Source organism: Eschscholzia californica, unplaced genomic scaffold, assembly GCF_041429995.1.
Source record: "Eschscholzia californica isolate CP2 unplaced genomic scaffold, dmEscCali1.0.p SCAF_4, whole genome shotgun sequence".
Taxonomy (NCBI): domain Eukaryota; kingdom Viridiplantae; phylum Streptophyta; class Magnoliopsida; order Ranunculales; family Papaveraceae; genus Eschscholzia; species Eschscholzia californica.
This window is the reverse complement of record NW_028238461.1, coordinates 4,008,928-4,029,451: the sequence shown is the minus strand read 5'-3', so window position 1 is coordinate 4,029,451 and position 20,524 is coordinate 4,008,928. Positions and strand designations below refer to the sequence as shown.

The following is a 20,524-nucleotide window of genomic DNA, read 5'->3' as shown; positions in this document are numbered from 1 at the left end:
GGATTTTTGAGTGAGAGGCCCAAAAAATAGAGGGTAAATAAACATTACCCCCAGACCAAAACAAAAATGAGAACCCAGTCCAAATTGTCAGGACAGCTCACACTTTTCTAGTTTTTATTTTATTTATCCCTCTTTTACCCCTTCACGGGAAATTTCCGTATTTTCTGACAATCTGACGGATGACAGCGAAGCAATTAATTCCCCGTACATGACCTAATGTCAGAGAAACATTCAGATTTTTTGAAAATTCAAAAATGGCGCCATTTTTTGACGAAATTTCAGGCAATTTTTTTGGATCCCGCCCATTATATTTTCTGATCTTTCTCTCAATTTTTTTTGAAAACATTCACATTTTATCTTCTTTATCTCTTTCAATCTCCAACAACATAAATTTTCTGTTCTTTCTCTCTCTAAAAGTTGTATGTTCTTATGTTTGGATGTTCATCATTCTTATTTTGCTTCACATTTTATCTTCTTCATCTCTTTCAATCTCTAAAAACATCAAAGTTTTATGTCTTTCTCTCTCTAAAAGTTTTATGTTCTTATTTTTCTTCTTCATCATTCTTATTTGTTTCACATTTTATCTTCTTCATCTCTAAAAACATCAAAATACATAACCAAATGGCCAGTGCACAGAACCATTTCCGGTACAGAAGAAAATCCCCAGTTCAAAAGTGTCCAGTACTGAACCAAATAGCCAATACACGGAACAATTCCCGGTGCACAAGAAAATTCCCAGTACAAAAATGTCTAGTACATAGCTGAATGGCGAGTACACATAACAATTCCCAGTAGACAAAAAAATTCCCACTACAAAAATGTTTAGTACATAACCAAATAGTTTGTACACTGAACAATTCCCTGTACACAAGAAAATTCCCAGAACAGAAATGTCTAGTACATAACCAAATGGCCAGCACACAGAACAATTCCCGGTACAGAAAAAAAATTCTCAGTACAAAAATGTATAGTACATATCCAAAAAATGACCAGTACACTAAATAATTCCCGGTACACAAGATAATTTCCTTATACTAATTCAAGAAAAACTACCAAAATGAAGATATTTGTTGAGATTGGAAAGAGATAAGAAATAAATTTGGAAAAAAGAACGAAATTTGTTGAGATTGGAGAGAGAAGTTTAAAAAGATTGGAGAGAGAAATATGTGTAGGAGAAAAAAAAAAAATAAGAAATAAATCTGGAAAAAAGAATGAAAATGGCAAGTTGGTAAATTTTGAAATGGCAATTCTGTAAATACGTGGAGAGTACAAGGTTTAATGTCAGGTGTGTCAGACTATTTTTTAAAAATTTCCGCATTTCCCGGGAATTTTTCGGTGGCAATAATGTAAATTTATGGAAAGTACACTGTATGATGGGAGGCGTGTCAGATTATTTCTCAGAAATTATCGAGTTTCCCGAGAATTTTTCGATGATCGTTTCGTAAATTTCGAAAAGAAGAATGGTGTTTCGGAAATTCCACCCCCACCTCCTGACCATTGGACCTGCCCCTTATTCTTTTCCTGCAGTGGACCTGCTTCTTGTTTTGGGTCAAGGATTGGACCTTTTGCCCAACCCCTAAAAATAAAAGTAGATAAAATCCTATATCCAACCGTCCAAGATATATGAAGACATTATTTGTACTTATCCTAGATAGAGTCCTAGGATAATAAGATACCCGAATCACTCTATAAATAGAAGTGACCTCTATGTATTTTACATTGAATTGAGTTGCATTGAGTCTTTGAGTCTGTAACCAATCAATCCCACGATTGTGGAGATAATATAATCCAGCCATTCATGGCTTTCTCCGTGGATGTAGGTCGTGATCCTCCGACCGAACCACGTAAACTATTGTGTTATTTATTTAGTTCGTATCTTCAATTCTACCGACTAACATGAACTTTCACATGGTATCAAGAGCAGGTTAATCAATCCTGGACAATCTTCCGCAAATTCTCGATTTTTATAGATTGATTAAATTCTCCTGAACAGGATCATCAATCTTGTTTCATCAATTTTCCGCTATTTCCGACGATTTCCTTGCGTCGTGGTTCTATTTTTCAATCACTTTATCTATTTGTTCGACTTTTGCAAAACATATTTCTCGTTAGATGCAAAGGAGAACTTCTCAATGGTCATCCATCCCAGCTAATAAATTAAGCTTGGTAATCGGTCAACAGTATGAACTGTGCCTTTTGTTCCTGCATCTCAGGGACATGCTCAACAAAGCATCTTTGGTGAAACTATGCCAAATCCATGGTGAAGCTATGCCAATCATTCGGATATTCTATTCAACCTCGGGTTCAATGCTAGTGGGCATACTACTAGGCAATTGTGTGAGCAGGTTTAAAATCCTGAATCAAGATATCGTATTTCCAGAGAATAATTTTTCGTTGCGATTAAATTGAAGTATTCCAATTTATTCGAATTCGCTAATTTTCCAACTTTCTCGTTGTGATTTTATTCTCAATCACCTACTTGGTCAATTTTTTTTCTTTCCCATTCTTATGGATTTTCCTTCGGTTTGTTATCGTTTTCCGATGTGGAATACGACGAAAACAAATCTGAAATCATCTTCTTATCACCAATCTACATCTCATGTATTTTTGGGCAACTTCCATTGTCCCACCACCGATTTTATCTCACTCGGTGACACATCAGCTGGTTTCTTCTCCTCGGTTTTTTTTTCAACCGACGACCGCTTCCTCTCTTTCCGCCGATTGACTTTCTCGGCCTTTTCTTAGACCAATATTTGGACATCACCCTATTAGCCACCACTGATTTCTTTTCAGTTTTATGAGTAATCCACCATCTTCCTCTCGGTTTATAATCCGACGAGCTTATCTCTCGGCTATATCTCTCTTCCTCACGATATCACTCGTGGGTTGTAATCTCTCCCTCATGGTTTCTCTCACGTGAGTGTGAAATTTTACATGGTTTCGAGACGCTATTTTTCTGTCACCTATCTCTTCTTTTTGTGACACTATGTCTTCATCATCCTCTTCGTGGATCCACCGGTTCCTCTCTTCCATCATCAACTACATATGGTATCGGTTCCTCCTTAGTTTGTTGATAAATTTGAAGCTCACCTCCTTCTCATCAAATTTTTATTTAAGTTCGAGAAAGAAATAAAGCAAAGAAGAAAAGAATGAGATTCAAGCTTACGAAAGACGATATTATTATATCAAGTTTATGTCGACTACAAGTTCAAGTTGCAGACGAAGAATTCAACACCATTGGCAATTGTTCGACATTACACAAAAATTAAAATTCAAGTTCAAGTTCAAGTTTGAATCTGATCGTATGCAAGCAACATCCATCTTTTCCAAGTTCAATTTTCAAGTTGGAAACTCCACAAGTTCCGCTTCCAACTTGAGGGGGAGTGTTAGAGTATAAAGATCGAGATGAATCGAGATCCGTAGATATCCGTATCAACCGTCCAAGATATATGAAGACATTATTTGTACTTATCCTAGATAGAGTCCTAGGATAATAAGATACCCGAATCACTCTGTAAATAGAAGTGACCTCTATGTATTTTACATTGAATTGAGTTGCATTGAGTCTTTGAGTCTGTAACCAATCAATCCCACGATTGTGGAGATAATATAATCCAGCCATTCATGGCTTTCTCTGTGGATGTAGGTCGTGATCCTCCGACCGAACCACGTAAACTATTGTGTTATTTATTTAGTTCGTATCTTCAATTCTACCGACTAACATGAACTTTCACATCCAATTTCTTGAAATCAATTTATCATCAAGATTTACTTTAAGTTCAAAAAAAAAAAAAAAATCAAGATTTACTTTATAGATGTGAAAATAGATTGTACATGGGTTTTTACTTTTTTTTTTTGTTAAAGGACATGGGTTTTTACTTGTTAGACTTTAAGATGATTTGAGTCCAAGATATCTTAACTGATTATTGTGATAATTCAATTCATGATGTATTCTATATTATTCACGATGTATCGATATCATATAAATATAACAACTTTTTGAACTCAATGTCAAAAAAATGTTATTTTGTTTTGTCGAAAATTTATTTCAAAAATAGTTCAAACACGTGTTTTGTATATACACAAAATCACACATGTTTCTCACACAGTAACAAAAACGCCACACACGCATTTCACACATAAACAAATTTTCGGCCTCAAGAGAGGCTGGGGTTGGAGCTGAATTTTAGAGGCTGAGCTGAGGCCAAAAATTTTGGGTGAAAAAATGATTTTTTTCAGCCTAAGACGGGCTGGGGTTGGAGATGCTCTAAACTTTTAACTGATTAATCTGAAGAAGAAGAAAAAAAGGGGGAGGATAACAACAAACCTAGTGATGCAGGAGATGTAACCGAACTGTGATGCCGCCAGAAAAATACCTAGAAAAGAAGACGACCAAATTGCAGAGGACAAAACCAATGCACATGAGAGAGAGACCCGTAGCAGAAACCCTAGAAGACAACTCTCGATCAACTTGCTTCACAAAATCCTAGAAGAAACCCTAAGCCTGCCGCAGGAAAGAAGAAGATCACCAACAGAAACTTTAGAACGATTAACCTAAAACGAGAAGAAGATCAATCGTGCTGAAGAGGAGAGAGGAAAATCGTGCAGAGAATAAAATCGTGGTGAAGAGGAGAGAGAAAGAAAAGGGGAAAACAAATAAAGGAAAAAAGATACGGAGGGAAGAACGAAAAAGTTTTTCCCGTCTTTTTCGTGTCGAGAATTGTTATTCTATCAAGGACAAATAGCATGAAATTGTCCCCATTATTGCTTTATTAGGGACAGACGTAAAAACGTTTGTCCCTATTAGACATTTTTTTTGTAGTATACAAGACATTAGTATTACTGTCACAGGATACAGAAAAGACTGAGTTGTGTCCACCTTATTGACTCGGTAAAACTCAGCCAGTCTGATTACATGGCTAATGCTTAATGAAACGCTGCTACACAAAGGATAATTCCTGAGAAGTCATGGGCGGGTTTACCAGAGGTTGTGAGAAACTTAACCGATTATATTGCTCTCTTTTACCAACTTACTTTTTATATGGGGATTATGGATTAGATAAATTATGAGTAAAATCGATCAATAACTATCATACTTGACCAAACATGGCCTTACTTAAGAGCGAAGTTTTAAAAGCGCCCCCTGTTAATGTTAAAGGCGCTTCCTTCAAGACAAATTTGAGAGGAGTTGTGAGGAAAAGGATGCGCGCTTTTTACACTAAATTTTGATGCCTTTAAAAGCTTTTGTAGTCTTTGGAGAACTAGTCGAAGTTAAACTAGAAGAAAGGGAGAGACAAAATAACAAATTAATCAGTACAAGGGGTTCTTTTGGAAAGTAAAACAAGACGATAATCAAAGCATGAAACTTTAGAACATAGGGGACCGTCTGAGTATTTCGTTTAAACAAAAGGGCTAGGCAGTAAACCAAGTCATAAATTTGGGTTCCATTTGAAAAATAACCGTTTTAAAAAAAAGGGGTGCACCAAGTAAACCGCCAATATTCTTCATAAAGAAAAAGAAGAGTAAACCGCCATTCTTCATCAAAGGAAAAAGAAAGAGAAAGTAAACCGCCATTAATAAAGGCAACTAGGGCTTTTCTCCAATTGCTTAAATAGAGGCCACCAAGAAGAAGTACACAGAACCCCAGCCACCTAAAACTCAGTAAAATCTTGAGACTATATAGAATGTCGACTAATAAGAGAAGAAAGCCAGTAGCAGGCAAGAAGATAGTATACGATAAGAAGCTTTGTACTCTTCTTGATGAATACACTCAAATCTTAGTAGTAGAGGCTGATAATGTAGGATCAAATCAATTACAGACCATCCGAAAGGGTCTTCGTGGAGATTCAGTAGTTTTAATGGGGAAGAACACTATGATTAAAAGATCCGTTAGACTTCATGCTGAGAAAACTGGAAACAAAGCTTTCCTCAATCTTATTCAACTTCTAGTGGTATGAAATTAGCTAGGGTTCTTTATGAAATACTACTTTTTTTTTTTTTTTTTGAATTGATGATTTAATTCTATATATGTTTATAATAATAGGGAAACGTTGGATTGATTTTCACTAAGGGAGATTTGAAGGAAGTTAGTGAGGAAGTTGCTAAGTACAAGGTAAATTTTTCAACTTGTTTTTCTAATTCTATGTTTATAATAGCAATGAAGTTCTGCAATTTTAGCTCAATCAATGATAATTGAAAACAATTAGAGTTATTAATTATGCTTATATGATTTGTTTAGTATTGAATGCAACTAATTGTTGTTGAAGTTAAGAACTACAGTAGTATTATCTTAGGAGAGGAGGATTAATGTTTCGGAGATTGTTAATTATGAAAAACCAGCTTATGATGAGTAACCAAAATTAGGCTCTTGGAAGCCGGGTAGTAATAGCTAGTAAATTGAAGACATTGATCCAGCTGACTAATAATATCTTAAACTGGGTTTGCAATCAAAAATATTACTAGTATTTTGTACGTTATGACTTAATTTCAAGTTGCTGCTTAATTAGGGTTAGTAACAAGCATCCTATGTATTGCTTATAAATATCACTTCCATTGGGATTAATGGATTTATTAGGAGAATGCTTATGCTATTTTCTTCCCGTCTTTATGGGATCCATTAGCTTCAACATGATTGTTTTCTTGTATTCTCAACAGGTCGGAGCACCTGCTCGTGTTGGTCTTGTTGCACCAATTGATGTCGTTGTACCACCCGGCAACACCGGATTGGATCCATCACAAACAAGCTTCTTCCAGGTTCACATGCCTAATTTTCTTTTCTAACATGTAGTAGTATTCTCTCCTTTTTATTTCACATAATAATGTAAGTTTGATTTATATTCAGGTTCTTAATATCCCAACCAAGATTAACAAGGGTTCAGTTGAAATTTCAGCCCCAGTCGAACTTATCAAGAAAGGTGACAAAGTTGGTTCTTCTGAAGCTACTTTACTTGCAAAGCTCGGAATTAGACCATTTTCCTATGGTCTTGTAGTTGTTTCCGTGTTCGATAATGGATCAGTCTACAACCGAGAAGTTCTTGACCTAACAGAAGAAGATTTAATGGGGAAATTTGCAGCTGGTGTTTCAATGGTTACTTCTCTCTCCTTGGCTATCTCATACCCAACACTTGCTGCTGCTCCTCACATGTTTATCAATACATACAAGAAGGTTCTTTCTGTTGCTGTTGCTACTGATTATTCATTCCCCAAAGCCGATAAAGTTAAAGAGTACTTGAAGGATCCAAGCAAGTTTGTAGTTGCTGCTCCAGTTGTGGCAGCCAATGCTACACCGGCAGCAGCTGCCGAAGAAGATGAGAAGAATGAAGAATCAGACGAGGACGCACTTGGTGATTTATTCACTTTGTTCTGAGGTTTAAATTATAAAAAAGTTTCCCCCTACATTTACAACTTCCAGTTTTGATATTAATGGTAATGAAAAGACATAATACTTATTTACAAGAGATGCAGAGCTTTCACTTCTTTTTTTTTCTCTCCAAGAATATTTATTGTGATATCTTGATTCTTTGAAATAATTTGGCTTCCTAAATTTCGTTGCAAGTCATTTCTTTTATATTATTCACTTTCTTTAACAAATCTTTGAAGATTTTCGTTTTTATATTCAGATCATATCATAGTGAAGTATCTTATTATTAGTTAATGATAAAAAGATTAAATATCTCGGTACGATAATCAATATATTACTTCTTTCTCAAAAAAAGAATAAATCAAAGCTTAGTTTTGCGAAATGCAGGTAATCATAATATGCAGGTAAATCATTAAGTTGACATGAGAATCGAGCATTGCACTTGTTCTAAGTACAAGTGGGAGACTGAAGGATATATCCTTGCGGTTCCGAAGGAGTGTCATTCGACCAAAGTGGCAATGCGTTCAATTTGTCAGCTAGGATAACGATGACTTTATCCGGAAGATCATCTGGTCCGATCCAATTAGGGGTCGTAATGCTTAGCTAGAAGCCTCGAGGAGTGTTTCACCGGAAACCCTCCTCGATGTCAGGTTTCGACGAACAGAACACTTCCCTTTGCCGAAGTGGTTTTGGTATGAGAGGTGGAGAGAAACGATGAGAGATCGATTGAGAAATCGCGAGAGATTGAAAGAAAAATAATGAAAGATCGAGAGACGTAAATAGTGAGAGCAATAGAGTGAGATAGTAAGAGATTGACAATGAGGAATCGAGAGAGAGACTAAGAGAAAAAATAGAGAAAGAATAAGAGAACAAGAGAGAGATGGTGCGAGACAATTGGAGAGAGAGGACTATATGAGAGAGAGAGAGAGAGAGAGAGAGAGCTAGAGAGAAAATGAAGATTAAGGAGCAATCTTTGATTAAGTCAAAATTTTGGACTAAAACATAAATATGCCCCTGAGTCAATATTTATTGACTAAAATCTTTATACCTTGGAGATTTTTTTTTATTCCCGAAACCACGGCCTTCCAAAATAATCTACGACATTTAAAATTTTGGGTTGGAAAAATGTTGGATGTCTATCTCTATGTGGTCCACCAAAAGGATGGTTCTCTTCACCAAAATTCACATTCATATTTGGAAGATTTCCCTTAAACTAAAACATATATACTTACGGGGGATTTTTTCCAAACCAAATCAGCTATTTCGTTTAAGGAACCCTCTTTCTTTTCCTGATGAAGGGTCGTCGACAATAATAGTTGTCGACGACTTTTCACCGATTATCTTTTCTCTTTGATCAACTTACTTTTGTTTATGGAATTATGAATTAGATAATTTCTAAGTAAAATCAATCAATAACTACCATAATTGACCAAACATGACCTTTCCTCAGAGAAAAGTTTTAAGAAACGCTCGCTATTAATGTTAAAGGTGTTTCCCTTAAGACAGATTTGAGGCGAGTTGTGGGGAAAGGGCGCCTTTTGCACTTAAGTGGTGCCTGTAATACTTTCATACCGTTTGGAGAACTAGTAAAAAGTTATACGACTCGATTTTTTTTTTTTGTGAAATCGACTACAATCTAGATTAGTTGTTACAAGACATTGATACATCATTAAGATGTGATAAGCACGATAACTGCCTAAGTTAAACCAATACTTAAAGAGGCCTAAAGCCTTACAACAAAGAGCCTAAAGCCCGACAACACCTACTATATATAGTGTCTAAATTATATGGGATAAATCTTGGTGGTAAACTGTTTCAACCGAGGCTCGATCCTAAGACGTCCTGGGCTTAAGAGGGATGTCCTACTACTATACCAAAAGGTGGTGGACCGACTGAAAAGACATTAACTAAGAACAATGAGAAACAAAGTGAGAGAGAGAAAATAAGAAAATAATTAATACAAGGTATCTTTGGGAAGTAAAATAAGACGTCAACAATCAAAACATGAAAACGATAAATAGGGGGTCATTTGTGTATTTTTTTTTATATAAAGTAGGCGGAGAGCTAGAACTCGATAATAAACAAGGACCCATTAGAGAAATAACCATTTTGAAAATAATCGGGTGCAACAAGTAAACCACCATTCTTCATAAAAAAAAAAAAAAGTAAATCGTTGTTCATAAACGCAACAAGGATTTTCCCCCGATTGCTTAAATACATGCTATGAAGACAGAAGTACGGAACCTGCCCCCTTGAATACAAATTGTACAATCAGTTGAGGTCATAGTGTATAACGAGTCTGACAGATACTAAGCTTGCGTTGCCCGTTGGCCGTTGCAGAGAGTGACCGCGAGTCGATAAACCATTCACTATGTTGTTGGTTAAGTGGGAACCGGTTGCCTAAAAAAAATTGTTTTTTAACAAACAAAATTACAAATAAAAAGTAATTCATTCTTCAATAAGTGAAATAAAAGCTACAAAAAATAAAAGTAAAATAAACACAACTAATAAAATAGGTTTGGTATCTCTAAAATATGTTTGCGAAAAAAATATATTTTGAAAACAAAAAGCTTAAAACAAATTAACGTAGAATTAATAAATAAATAGAAATTAATTTACAGGGGTTCAGTCAACAAACTGAACACGACGAATATGATTGGTCTGAGACTGGCTAGCCACAAGTTTGCCTGGACTGAGGCTGACACGAGCTAATTGATGACTGGAAATGGGAAAGCTACTATCAATAATTTACATGCAATTCTAGAGATTATGCATAATTTACATGCAATTCTAGAGATTATGCATAATTACGCTCTTTCACTTCCTCTCTGAATGCACCTCTTATGAATACCCATGCTAAATATCTAGGAGCTCATCTTTTACAACCTGGAAATATAATTCATTCGTATGATTGGTTAATTGAAAATTTTCATAATACTTTATCTGGGTGGAAAGAAAAATTAATCTCGCAAGCAGGTAAGACTATCTTGGTCAAATCAATTCTCAATTCTTATTGCACTTATTATTTTAGTTTTCAAATGTTACCTAAGCAGGTTATCAAGAATTTAGAGAGAATCGAAAGATGTTTTTGGTGGGGTCACGGACTATCTGAACATAAGATACATTTTATAAATTGGGATATTATATGCAGCCCTAAACAATATGGTGGATTAGGGATTCGTTCGCTTGAAGAGGTAAATGAATCTCTTATAGCAAAAATGGGATGACGGTTTTTAAATGAATCAAAATCTATATGGGTTCAATTATTAAAGTCCAAATATTGTCGAAATTCGGACTTCTGGACGGTGCAACATACTTCCAATCAGTCGCCATTTTGGTCTTCCCTCTTAAAGACTAGGGCTAATTTAAAGGCAAACATTTTGTGGCATTTGGGAAATGGTAATTCGATCAACTTGACTACTGATCCATGGATCCCAGAGAAAGAAGGTCATATCCCTACTCCAATTCTAGATTTACCACCGAATATAAATAAAGTTTCTGACTTGATTCTTACTAATCCTAATAGATGGAATGATAATCTACTTCGGTTTTATTTTGACAACTCCACAGTTGAGGCAATTATGGATATTAGAATCTCAGATAATTTCCCTGATGATAATCTTATATGGATATTAGAATCTCAGAGATTAAGAGTTTACCTGGTTATAATACAGAAATTCAATTGCTCCCTTGGAAGAAATTTTGGACCTTTACTTCTTCTAATCCCAAGATTCAGTTATTTCTCTGGCGTTTAATTCATAATGCTCTGGCTACTTTAAGTAACGTTGGAAGAAGAAATCAATCGGTATCGAAGACATGTCGGTTATGTAACTCGAATGAATCCGAAACCATTGCTCATCTTTTCGGTTCCTGCAGATGTTTACAAGACTTGTTTCAATTAACAGAGGAAGATTACTTACAAACATTAGACATCAATCCAATAACAAACATTACTAAATTTTTAAATGAAGGATTAAATGGGATGTCAAAATGGAAAACTTATAGCTCTATGTTGTGGGAATGGTGGAAGTCGAGAAATGACTTCATTTTTCGAGACATAGCCATCGATCTCAGACGAGTTTGGTTTAAGACTAAACAAGCACAAAGGTACGAGTCCTCCACCCCTTCTCTAATCTCTAACTTTAACATGCAGGAACAAATTTGGCAGCCCCCTTCAGAGAATATGATCAAAATCAATGTTGATGGATCATACAAAGTGGATAGAGCTTCGGCAGCCGCAGTCGCAAGAAACTATTCTGGAGCTATTCTTGGAGAAAAAACATCGGTTTTTCAACCAAAATCACCATTTCACAGTGAGCTTGTTGGCTTCAAATTAGGGTTTTTCTTGGCTATAGAGAAAGGATGGGGCTCATTTATACTTGAGGGGGATTGTAAAACCCTAATAGATCTTCTATTGGACGGTGAAGATAGCGCCCCATGGAGAATCCAATCTGATCTGGTGGAGTTACGTGGCTTGGCTGAGAAGTTCCAAGTTATTTACTCACACGTCCCTCGAAATTGTAACAGTTTGGCCCACGAGTTGGCTGCTCCGGCAACTTAGTCCTGGTTGTTTACATTTTACCCCTTGTTGCTCATTAGTTATTTGTAGGGTTTGAATCAGTTCTTTGATTTTTACCTTCTTGTAATACTCTTATGATTTATGGGATTTAATTGAAAAAAAAAATGTTGGTCGTGGTCCCACCAATCTTTGAGTCAAACCCACCACTCTAGTCTCTGGGTAAGCCCGAGTTAGACTCAATGTGCACACGACCCTTTCGTGATTCACGCCCGGATGTGTATATCCAAATTGAAGTGTTGCCTTTGCCGTCTGTGTTTGTGGTGCACTACTATCTTAAACTATAAATCATCAAAATATATTTAAATAAAAAAATTATGGTTTGCCACGATAAACATTTAGGTAGCACCTTATTTTTCCTAAAAAGTCAAATTTTGGTAAGGTATTGGTTATAGTAATTTGTCTGTCTTTCTTTAGACAGAAAGTTATTACTAAAATTATTGTTTCTAAAAGCTTTTTGTTTATATATTTAAGTTGAAATAAAACTTAAAAGTTCTTTAGCTTCTAAACCACAAAGCTAATTAGAAGTTAGAAGCTTCAATTTTCATTGATCTCCTGTAAACTTGTGAGTTACATTTTGTATTAATCCAGGCATTTTGACATTTTGTAGTTAATCCAAGATTAATAAAATAAATGAGTCTCATTTCGGAGCTCGCCAGAGGCCAAGAAACGTAGGGTCGACATTTTGAGAGCAAGTCCAAAGTAGGGGTTTGGCCTCCCAATTTTGAGAGTCCCTGCGATTTTTCAATGTCGGACTCCCAAATCCAAATTATGTACATGTGAAATTTTGAATCAATTTTTAACTATAAATTATCCAAATATAAAATGAAAATTTGATATTATTCTAGAGATGAAATTTTTAAAAAAATTGCAAAAAATAAATTTTTTTTAAAACAATAAATAGATTAAGAAAATCAATTAAAAAATAAATTAAAAAGGAGTATATCCCCTTTATATAGGATCCACCTCAAATATGATCGTTGCGATACCCCAACAGTCATATTTAAGAGTTGGGAGCCCCTCAGCCTGGGCTCCGGAATGGGAGTCGGGACGGAAGGGATTCCTAGTCCCACGGGGAGCCCAACCCCTAGGCTTCCCGGTTAGAACCTCAACCCCTAGGCTCCCAAGTAAGAGCCCCAACACATTTGACATGTTCTAAGGTGCATTTTGCGATCAATAACACCACGAACATACAAGACATTAGTATTACTATCACAAGATATAGAAGAAACTGAGTTGTATCAACCTTGTTAACTCGGTAAAACTCAACCAGTCTGATTACTTGGCTAATGCCCAATTAAACGCTGCTATACAAGGGGTAATTCCTGAAAAGTCATGGGCAGGTTTATCCGAGGTTGTGAGAAACTTAACCGATTATATTGCTCTCTTTTATCAACTTACTTTTTATATGAGGATTATGGATTAGATAAATTATGAGTAAAATCGATCAATAACAATCATACTTGACCAAACATGACCTTACTTATGAGCGAATTTTTAAAATCGCCCCTGTTAACGTTAAAGGCGCTTCCCTCAAGACGAATTTGATAGGAGTTGTGAGGAAAAGGAGGCGCATTTTACACTTATGGTGTGTTTGGTTGCAGGATTCCTATCAAAAGTGGAATTTGGTAGGAATCATGAATCCTTGGTCTGTTTGGCTACCAAGAATCCTAGGACTCTTGAATCCTAAGGATTCTTAATTCCAAAATTTGTATTGGACTAAAATCCCACCCCACCCCCAAGGATTTGCTAGGATTTTGGATTAATGAACATAAATTTCAAACTTAAAATCAACAAAAAAATATTTCCTTCTACAAAATCATTATTTTTTTCCAAAATCATTATTTTTTTAAAAAATCATATTTTTTCTAAAGACGTTTAAAAATACTCAAATAATAATAAATCATAGGATTCTAAGTTGCCAAACAAGCCAAAAATTATTACTTAGATTCATGAATTCGTGGAATCATGAATTCCAAGGACTCATGAATCCGCGGATTCATGATTCCGCCATCCAAACACACCATTAGTTTTGACGCCTTTAAAAGCTTTTGTACTCTTTGGAGAACTAGTCGAAGTTAAACGAAGAAAGAAGATGTTAACCGAGAAGAAAGGGAGAGACAAAATAACAAATTATTCAGTACAAGGGGTTCTTTTGGAAAGTAAAACAAGACGATAACAATCAAAGCATGAAACTTTAAAATATAGGGGACCGTCTGAGTATTTGGTTTAAACTAAAGGGCTAGGGAGGAAACCAGTCATAAATTAGGGTTCCATTTGAAAAATAACCGTTTTGGAAAAAAACCTATGCAACAAGTAAACCGCCAATATTCTTCATAAAGAAAAAGAAGAGTAAACCGCCATTCTTCATCAAAAAAAAAGAAAAGAAAAAAGAAAGTAAACCGTCATTAATAAAGGCAACTAGGGCTTATCTCCAATTGCTTAAATAGAGGCCACCAAGACGAATTACAGAACCATCTTCAATTGCTAACCCTAACTCCAATTGCTAAAACTGGTAAAATCTTGAGACTAGAGAATGGTGGGTACTAATAAGAGAACAAAGCCAGTAGCAGGCAAGAAGATAGTATACGATAAGAAGCTTTGTACTCTTCTCGATGAATACACTCAAATCTTAGTAGTAGAGGCTGATAATGTAGGATCAAATCAATTACAGACAATCCGAAAGGGTCTTCGTGGTGGAGATTCAGTAGTTTTAATGGGGAAGAACACTATGATTAAAAGATCCGTTAGACTTCATGCTGAGAAAACTGGAAACAAAGCTTTCCTCAATCTTATTCAACTTCTAGTGGTATGAAATTAGCTAGGGTTCTTTATGAAATACTACTTTTTTTTTTTTTTTTTTGAATTGATGATTTAATTCTATATATGTTTATAATAATAGGGAAACGTTGGATTGATTTTCACTAAGGGAGATTTGAAGGAAGTTAGTGAGGAAGTTGCTAAGTACAAGGTAAATTTTTCAACTTGTTTTTCTAATTCTATGTTTATAATAGCAATGAAGTTCTGCAATTTTAGCTCAATCAATGATAATTGAAAACAATTAGAGTTATTAATTATGCTTATATGATTTGTTTAGTATTGAATGCAACTAATTGTTGTTGAAGTTAAGAACTACAGTAGTATTATCTTAGGAGAGGAGGATTAATGTTTCGGAGATTGTTAATTATGAAAAACCAGCTTATGATGAGTAACCAAAATTAGGCTCTTGGAAGCCGGGTAGTAATAGCTAGTAAATTGAAGACATTGATCCAGCTGACTAATAATATCTTAAACTGGGTTTGCAATCAAAAATATTACTAGTATTTTGTACGTTATGACTTAATTTCAAGTTGCTGCTTAATTAGGGTTAGTAACAAGCATCCTATGTATTGCTTATAAATATCACTTCCATTGGGATTAATGGATTTATTAGGAGAATGCTTATGCTATTTTCTTCCCGTCTTTATGGGATCCATTAGCTTCAACATGATTGTTTTCTTGTATTCTCAACAGGTCGGAGCACCTGCTCGTGTTGGTCTTGTTGCACCAATTGATGTCGTTGTACCACCCGGCAACACCGGATTGGATCCATCACAAACAAGCTTCTTCCAGGTTCACATGCCTAATTTTCTTTTCTAACATGTAGTAGTATTCTCTCCTTTTTATTTCACATAATAATGTAAGTTTGATTTATATTCAGGCTCTTAATATCCCAACCAAGATTAACAAGGGTTCAGTTGAAATTTCAGCCCCAGTCGAACTTATCAAGAAAGGTGACAAAGTTGGTTCTTCTGAAGCTACTTTACTTGCAAAGCTCGGAATTAGACCATTTTCCTATGGTCTTGTAGTTGTTTCCGTGTTCGATAATGGATCAGTCTACAACCGAGAAGTTCTTGACCTAACAGAAGAAGATTTAATGGGGAAATTTGCAGCTGGTGTTTCAATGGTTACTTCTCTCTCCTTGGCTATCTCATACCCAACACTTGCTGCTGCTCCTCACATGTTTATCAATACATACAAGAAGGTTCTTTCTGTTGCTGTTGCTACTGATTATTCATTCCCCAAAGCCGATAAAGTTAAAGAGTACTTGAAGGATCCAAGCAAGTTTGTAGTTGCTGCTCCAGTTGTGGCAGCCAATGCTACACCAGCAGCAGCTGCCGAAGAAGATGAGAAGAACGAAGAATCAGACGAGGACGCACTTGGTGATTTATTCACTTTGTTCTGAGGTTTAAATTATAAAAAAGTTACCCCTAAAGTAGGAATTTGGTGTTTTTTTTTTTCATCCTGCATATTTCCAATTTTGATATTAATGGTAGTTGAAAGACATACTTCTTTACTAGAGATGGAGATCTTTCACTTTTTTGTTTTTTTTTTCTTATGGAATGTTTATTGGGATATCTTGATTATTTGAAATATGAGAAGAACGAAGTCCCAATGTCTAATACCTGAGTATAGTAATTCAAGACCAAAGTGGACTGGTTATAGCTCGAGAAGGGAAAGAGATAAACCCTAGTTCTGCTCTCATGAGTGAGGCGCAGTTGTTTGCTGCCCAAATAATTAATGAGCTAGGGTTTACTAAAGTGCTCTTTATAGGGGACTCCAAATCCATCATAGAGGCAGCATCAAACGGCGGAGAGGCAATCCCATGGAGGGTCAGATCGGTTATTTTGGAAATTCAAACCTTAGTGGACAACTTGGAATCGGTCTACTTCAAGGCGGTGCCCAGAGAGGAAAATACCCGAGCCCACTCGATGGCAGCTAGTGTGTTTCTTGACGCAACTTAATTATGTTTGTTTACCCCCAACTGGTTGTGGTCGGTGCAGTTTCTGTCGCTTTGTTTTCTTCATTAAGTTTATGTAATCCATTTGTTTCATTAATGAAGATCTTTTCAAAAAAAAAAACCTGAGTAAGATTGAAATTTCGTAAATTCACATCAAAATATGCTTCGGTCCGAATATGCTTTGGCCCTGCAAACCTAATTTCTTGACCAACTTGGAGTTGCTATTTGTGTGTGAAACTATGCCTTTTGCTCCACTGTGGTGGTGGGTGTCGTCCATGATGATGGTGAAAAAGATAAAAGAAAGGTGAAGGGAGGTGTATGAGTTTAACGACTTGGTCCAAGTCAGTGGACTGTACCAAGTAAGATGTCTTTTAGGCAGGGTAATAAACTATCTTCCTTATCATTTGCAACAAAAAAGAGAAAATGGCCTAAATAGAGGTAGGCCGTAGGTTCAGTGTGACGGCACTGATTGCACCCTCTCACTCACACTCCTATTTAAGTTTTATACGATTTCGGAATTGTGAAAGCCTAAGATATCACTAAATAATTTTTGACCTAGAAGTCTATCCCCATTTCTTTAGATATTTTTTTATGTGCTAGGCAGTACAGAAAAAATTGATTAGAATTGAAAATTGGGGTAGTTGGATTTGACTACAAATTGTGGTCAATATACACCCTAATCTTATTATTGTTGGTATTGAAGTCAAAATGAAAATTGAATAAATTAAGTGCAAACTTGAATAATATTTGAAAAAAACCATTCCGCAGAAGTACAACTTTAACTTCGAAATGAATTTTGCGGTCGATTTCGTCCCTGCTACAATTTCTGTCTAAATCAACGTGAAAAATATTTTTTAAAATGTCTAAACAGATGTTAGTTTCCTCTCAACAATTTTATAAATTTCTGAACAAATTTTTTTTTGAGTTGTTTTGCAAAAATGTTTCCGCGTTTTTTATTTTGTTTCCGACAGAAACATTTTAACTAATGCATTTTTTAATTTATCTTTTATAAAAATTAAAATGTTATGCATATTATGCTTTGTAATTGACAAATCCATTAATAGACAAATAAATTTTAACTAATGTCTTATATATGTTGTTGACAACAGAAGTATACATGTTGTCAACATTTTATAACAAGTCAGAGCGATTACATATATTGTTGTTAAGAGTTTATAATAACATATTTATATATGTTGTTAACATAAAAGTGTAGAAAGGAAATTATAGAAAAATAAGATTGTCTTGTTAACAACATAATTATAGGATGCTAAATTTTGAATTCGGTTGCTCGAATTCAGGTTGTTTATAGCCGGGAATTCCTCCATTGTCGCTCTATAGGAGTTTATTCAGTCTTTGTCTCATATTCTTCTTCTCCATTCTTGTTTCTACTTTGTTCTATAGTTTATCTCATTTGATTATTCTTTCATTTTCACTTCCAATATGGCTGCACCAAGTAATCAGTTTATACAACAATTTGCTGCGTTAACAACTAATGAACCTACTCCTATTGTGGTAGAAGGGGAAGATTTAGATCAGTGGAGTGGGATTTGGATATTGTCAAAAATGGAGTTATCTGGTTTCAAAGTGACAAAAAAGTTGAAATTAACCAGGCTTTGACCAGACTCTCGAGGGTTATACATGGCCCTAATAGATTCAATATTTTTGAAGTTAAGAATAATGTTTTTCTTATTAAGTTCATGACAGCAACTGAACTTGATATTGCTTTGGAGAGTTCCCCTTGGGTTATTCAAAATGAAATGATAGTCTTGCAAAAATGTCGTTCGAATGTTATGCCTGGGGATCACGTCTTTGAATCGGCTTGGTTTTGGGTGCAATTGCATGGTCTTCCTCCTAGTCATCTTAATAATACATAGTTAACAGATTGGCGGAACCCCTTGGTACCCAACACTTGCTGCTGCTCCTCACATGTTTATCAATACATACAAGAAGGTTCAGTCTGTTGCTGTTGCTACTAATTATTCATTCCCCAAAGCCGATAAAGTTAAAGAGTACTTGAAGGATCCAAGTAAGTTTGTAGTTGCTGCTCCAGTTGTGGCAGCCAGTGCTGCACCGGCAGCAGCTGCCGAAGAAGATGAGAAGAATGAAGAATCAGACGAGGACGCACTTGGTGATTTATTCACTTTGTTCTGAGGTTTAAATTATAAAAAAGTTTACCCCTACATTTGCAACTTCCAGTTTTGATATTAATGGTAGTGAAAAGACATAGTACTTATTTACAAGAGATGCAGAGCTTTCACTTCTTTTTTTTTCTCTCCAAGAATATTTATTGTGATATCTTGATTCTTTGAAATAATTTGGCTTCCTAAATTTCGTTGCAAGTCATTTCTTTTATATTATTCACTTTCTTTAACAAATCTTTGAAGATTCTCGTTTTTTTATTCAGATCATATCATAGTGAAGTATCTTATTATTAGTTGATGATAAAAAGATTAAATATCTCGGTACGATAATCAATATATTACTTCTTTCTCAAAAAAAGAATAAATCAAAGCTTAGTTTTGCGAAATGCAGGTAATCATAATATGGAGGTAAATCATTAAGTTGACATGAGAATCGAGCATTGCACTTGTTCTAAGTACAAGTGGGAGACTGAAGGATATATCCTTGCGGTTCCGAAGGAGTGTCATTCGACCAAAGTGGCAATGCGTTCAATTTGTCAGCTAGGATAACGATGACTTTATCCGGAAGATCATCTGGTCCGGTCCAATTAGGGGTCGTAATGCTTAGCTAGAAGCCTCGAGGAGCGTTTCACCGGAAACCCTCCTCGATGTCAGGTTTCGACGAAGGGAACACTTCCCTTTGCCGAAGTGGTTTTGGTATGAGAGGGGGAGAGAAACGATGAGAGATCGATTGAGAAATCGCGAGAGATTGAAAGAAAAACAATGAAAGATCGAGAGACGTAAATAGTGAGAGCAATAGAGTGAGATAGTAAGAGATTGACAATGACGAATCGAGAGAGAGACTTAGAGAAGAATAGAGAAAGAATAAGAGAACAAGAGAGAGATGGTGCGAGACAATTGGAGAGAGAACAATATGAGAGAGAGAGAGAGAGGGAGAGATAGAGAGCTAGAGAGAAAATGAAGATTAAGGAGCAATCTTTGATTAAGTCAATTTTTGGACTAAAACATAAATATGCCCCTGAGTCAATATTTATTGACTAAAATCTTTATACCTTGGAGATTTTTTTTTATTCCCGAAACCACGGCCTTCCAAAATAATCTACGACATTTAAAATTTTGGTTGGAAAAATGTTGGATGTCTGTCTCTATGTGGTCCACCAAAAGGATGGTTCTCTTCACCAAAATTCACATTCAGATTTGGAAGATTTCCCTTAAACTAGAACATATATACTTACGGGGGATTTTTTCCAAACCAAATCAGCTATTTCGTTTAAGGAATCCTCTTTCTTTTCCTAATGAAGGATCGCCGACAATAATAGTTGTCGACGACTTTTCACCGATTATATTTTCTCTTTGATCAACTTACTTTTGTTTATGGAATTATGAATTAGATAATTTCTAAGTAAAATCAATCAATAGCTACCATAATTGATCAAACATGACCTTTCCTCAGAGAAAAGTTTTAAGAAACGCTCGTTTTTAATGTTAAAGGTGTCTCCCTAATGACAGATTTGAGGCGAGTTGTGGGGAAAGGGCGCCTTTTCCACTTAAGTGGTGCCTGTAATACTTTCATACCGTTTGGAGAACAAGTAAAAAGTTATACGACTCGATTTTTTTTTTTGTGAAACCGACTACAATCTACATTAGTTGTTACAAGACATTGA

At 35.5% G+C, this 20,524-nt stretch overlaps 2 protein-coding genes across 4 annotated transcripts; both read left to right on the top strand.

The window, feature by feature from the left end:
- The first annotated feature begins 4,840 nt into the window (after positions 1-4,840).
- On the top strand, positions 4,841-19,047 carry LOC147541715 (large ribosomal subunit protein uL10-like). 3 transcript variants are annotated; one of them, XM_086634005.1, is made up of 5 exons: positions 4,841-5,264; positions 14,009-14,745; positions 14,839-14,907; positions 15,450-15,548; positions 15,637-16,349. In XM_086634005.1, exons 2-5 carry the CDS (start codon positions 14,473-14,475, stop codon positions 16,159-16,161), a joined length of 966 nt encoding a protein of 321 aa, XP_086490131.1. In that variant the 5' UTR covers positions 4,841-5,264; positions 14,009-14,472; the 3' UTR covers positions 16,162-16,349. The 3 variants fall into 3 exon arrangements, with proteins under 3 accessions (XP_086490131.1, XP_086490132.1, XP_086490130.1); XM_086634006.1 differs by lacking the exon at positions 4,841-5,264 and adding an exon at positions 5,540-5,617 and having other exon boundaries at positions 14,389-14,745; XM_086634004.1 differs by lacking the exon at positions 4,841-5,264 and adding an exon at positions 18,770-19,047 and having other exon boundaries at positions 14,329-14,745; positions 15,637-16,062.
- Positions 5,685-7,366, top strand: LOC147541716 (large ribosomal subunit protein uL10-like). Its single transcript, XM_086632411.1, has 4 exons — positions 5,685-5,951; positions 6,044-6,112; positions 6,655-6,753; positions 6,842-7,366. The coding sequence occupies exons 1-4, from the start codon at positions 5,685-5,687 to the stop codon at positions 7,364-7,366; spliced, it is 960 nt and encodes a 319-aa protein (XP_086488537.1).
- Positions 19,048-20,524: the final 1,477 nt, after the last annotated feature.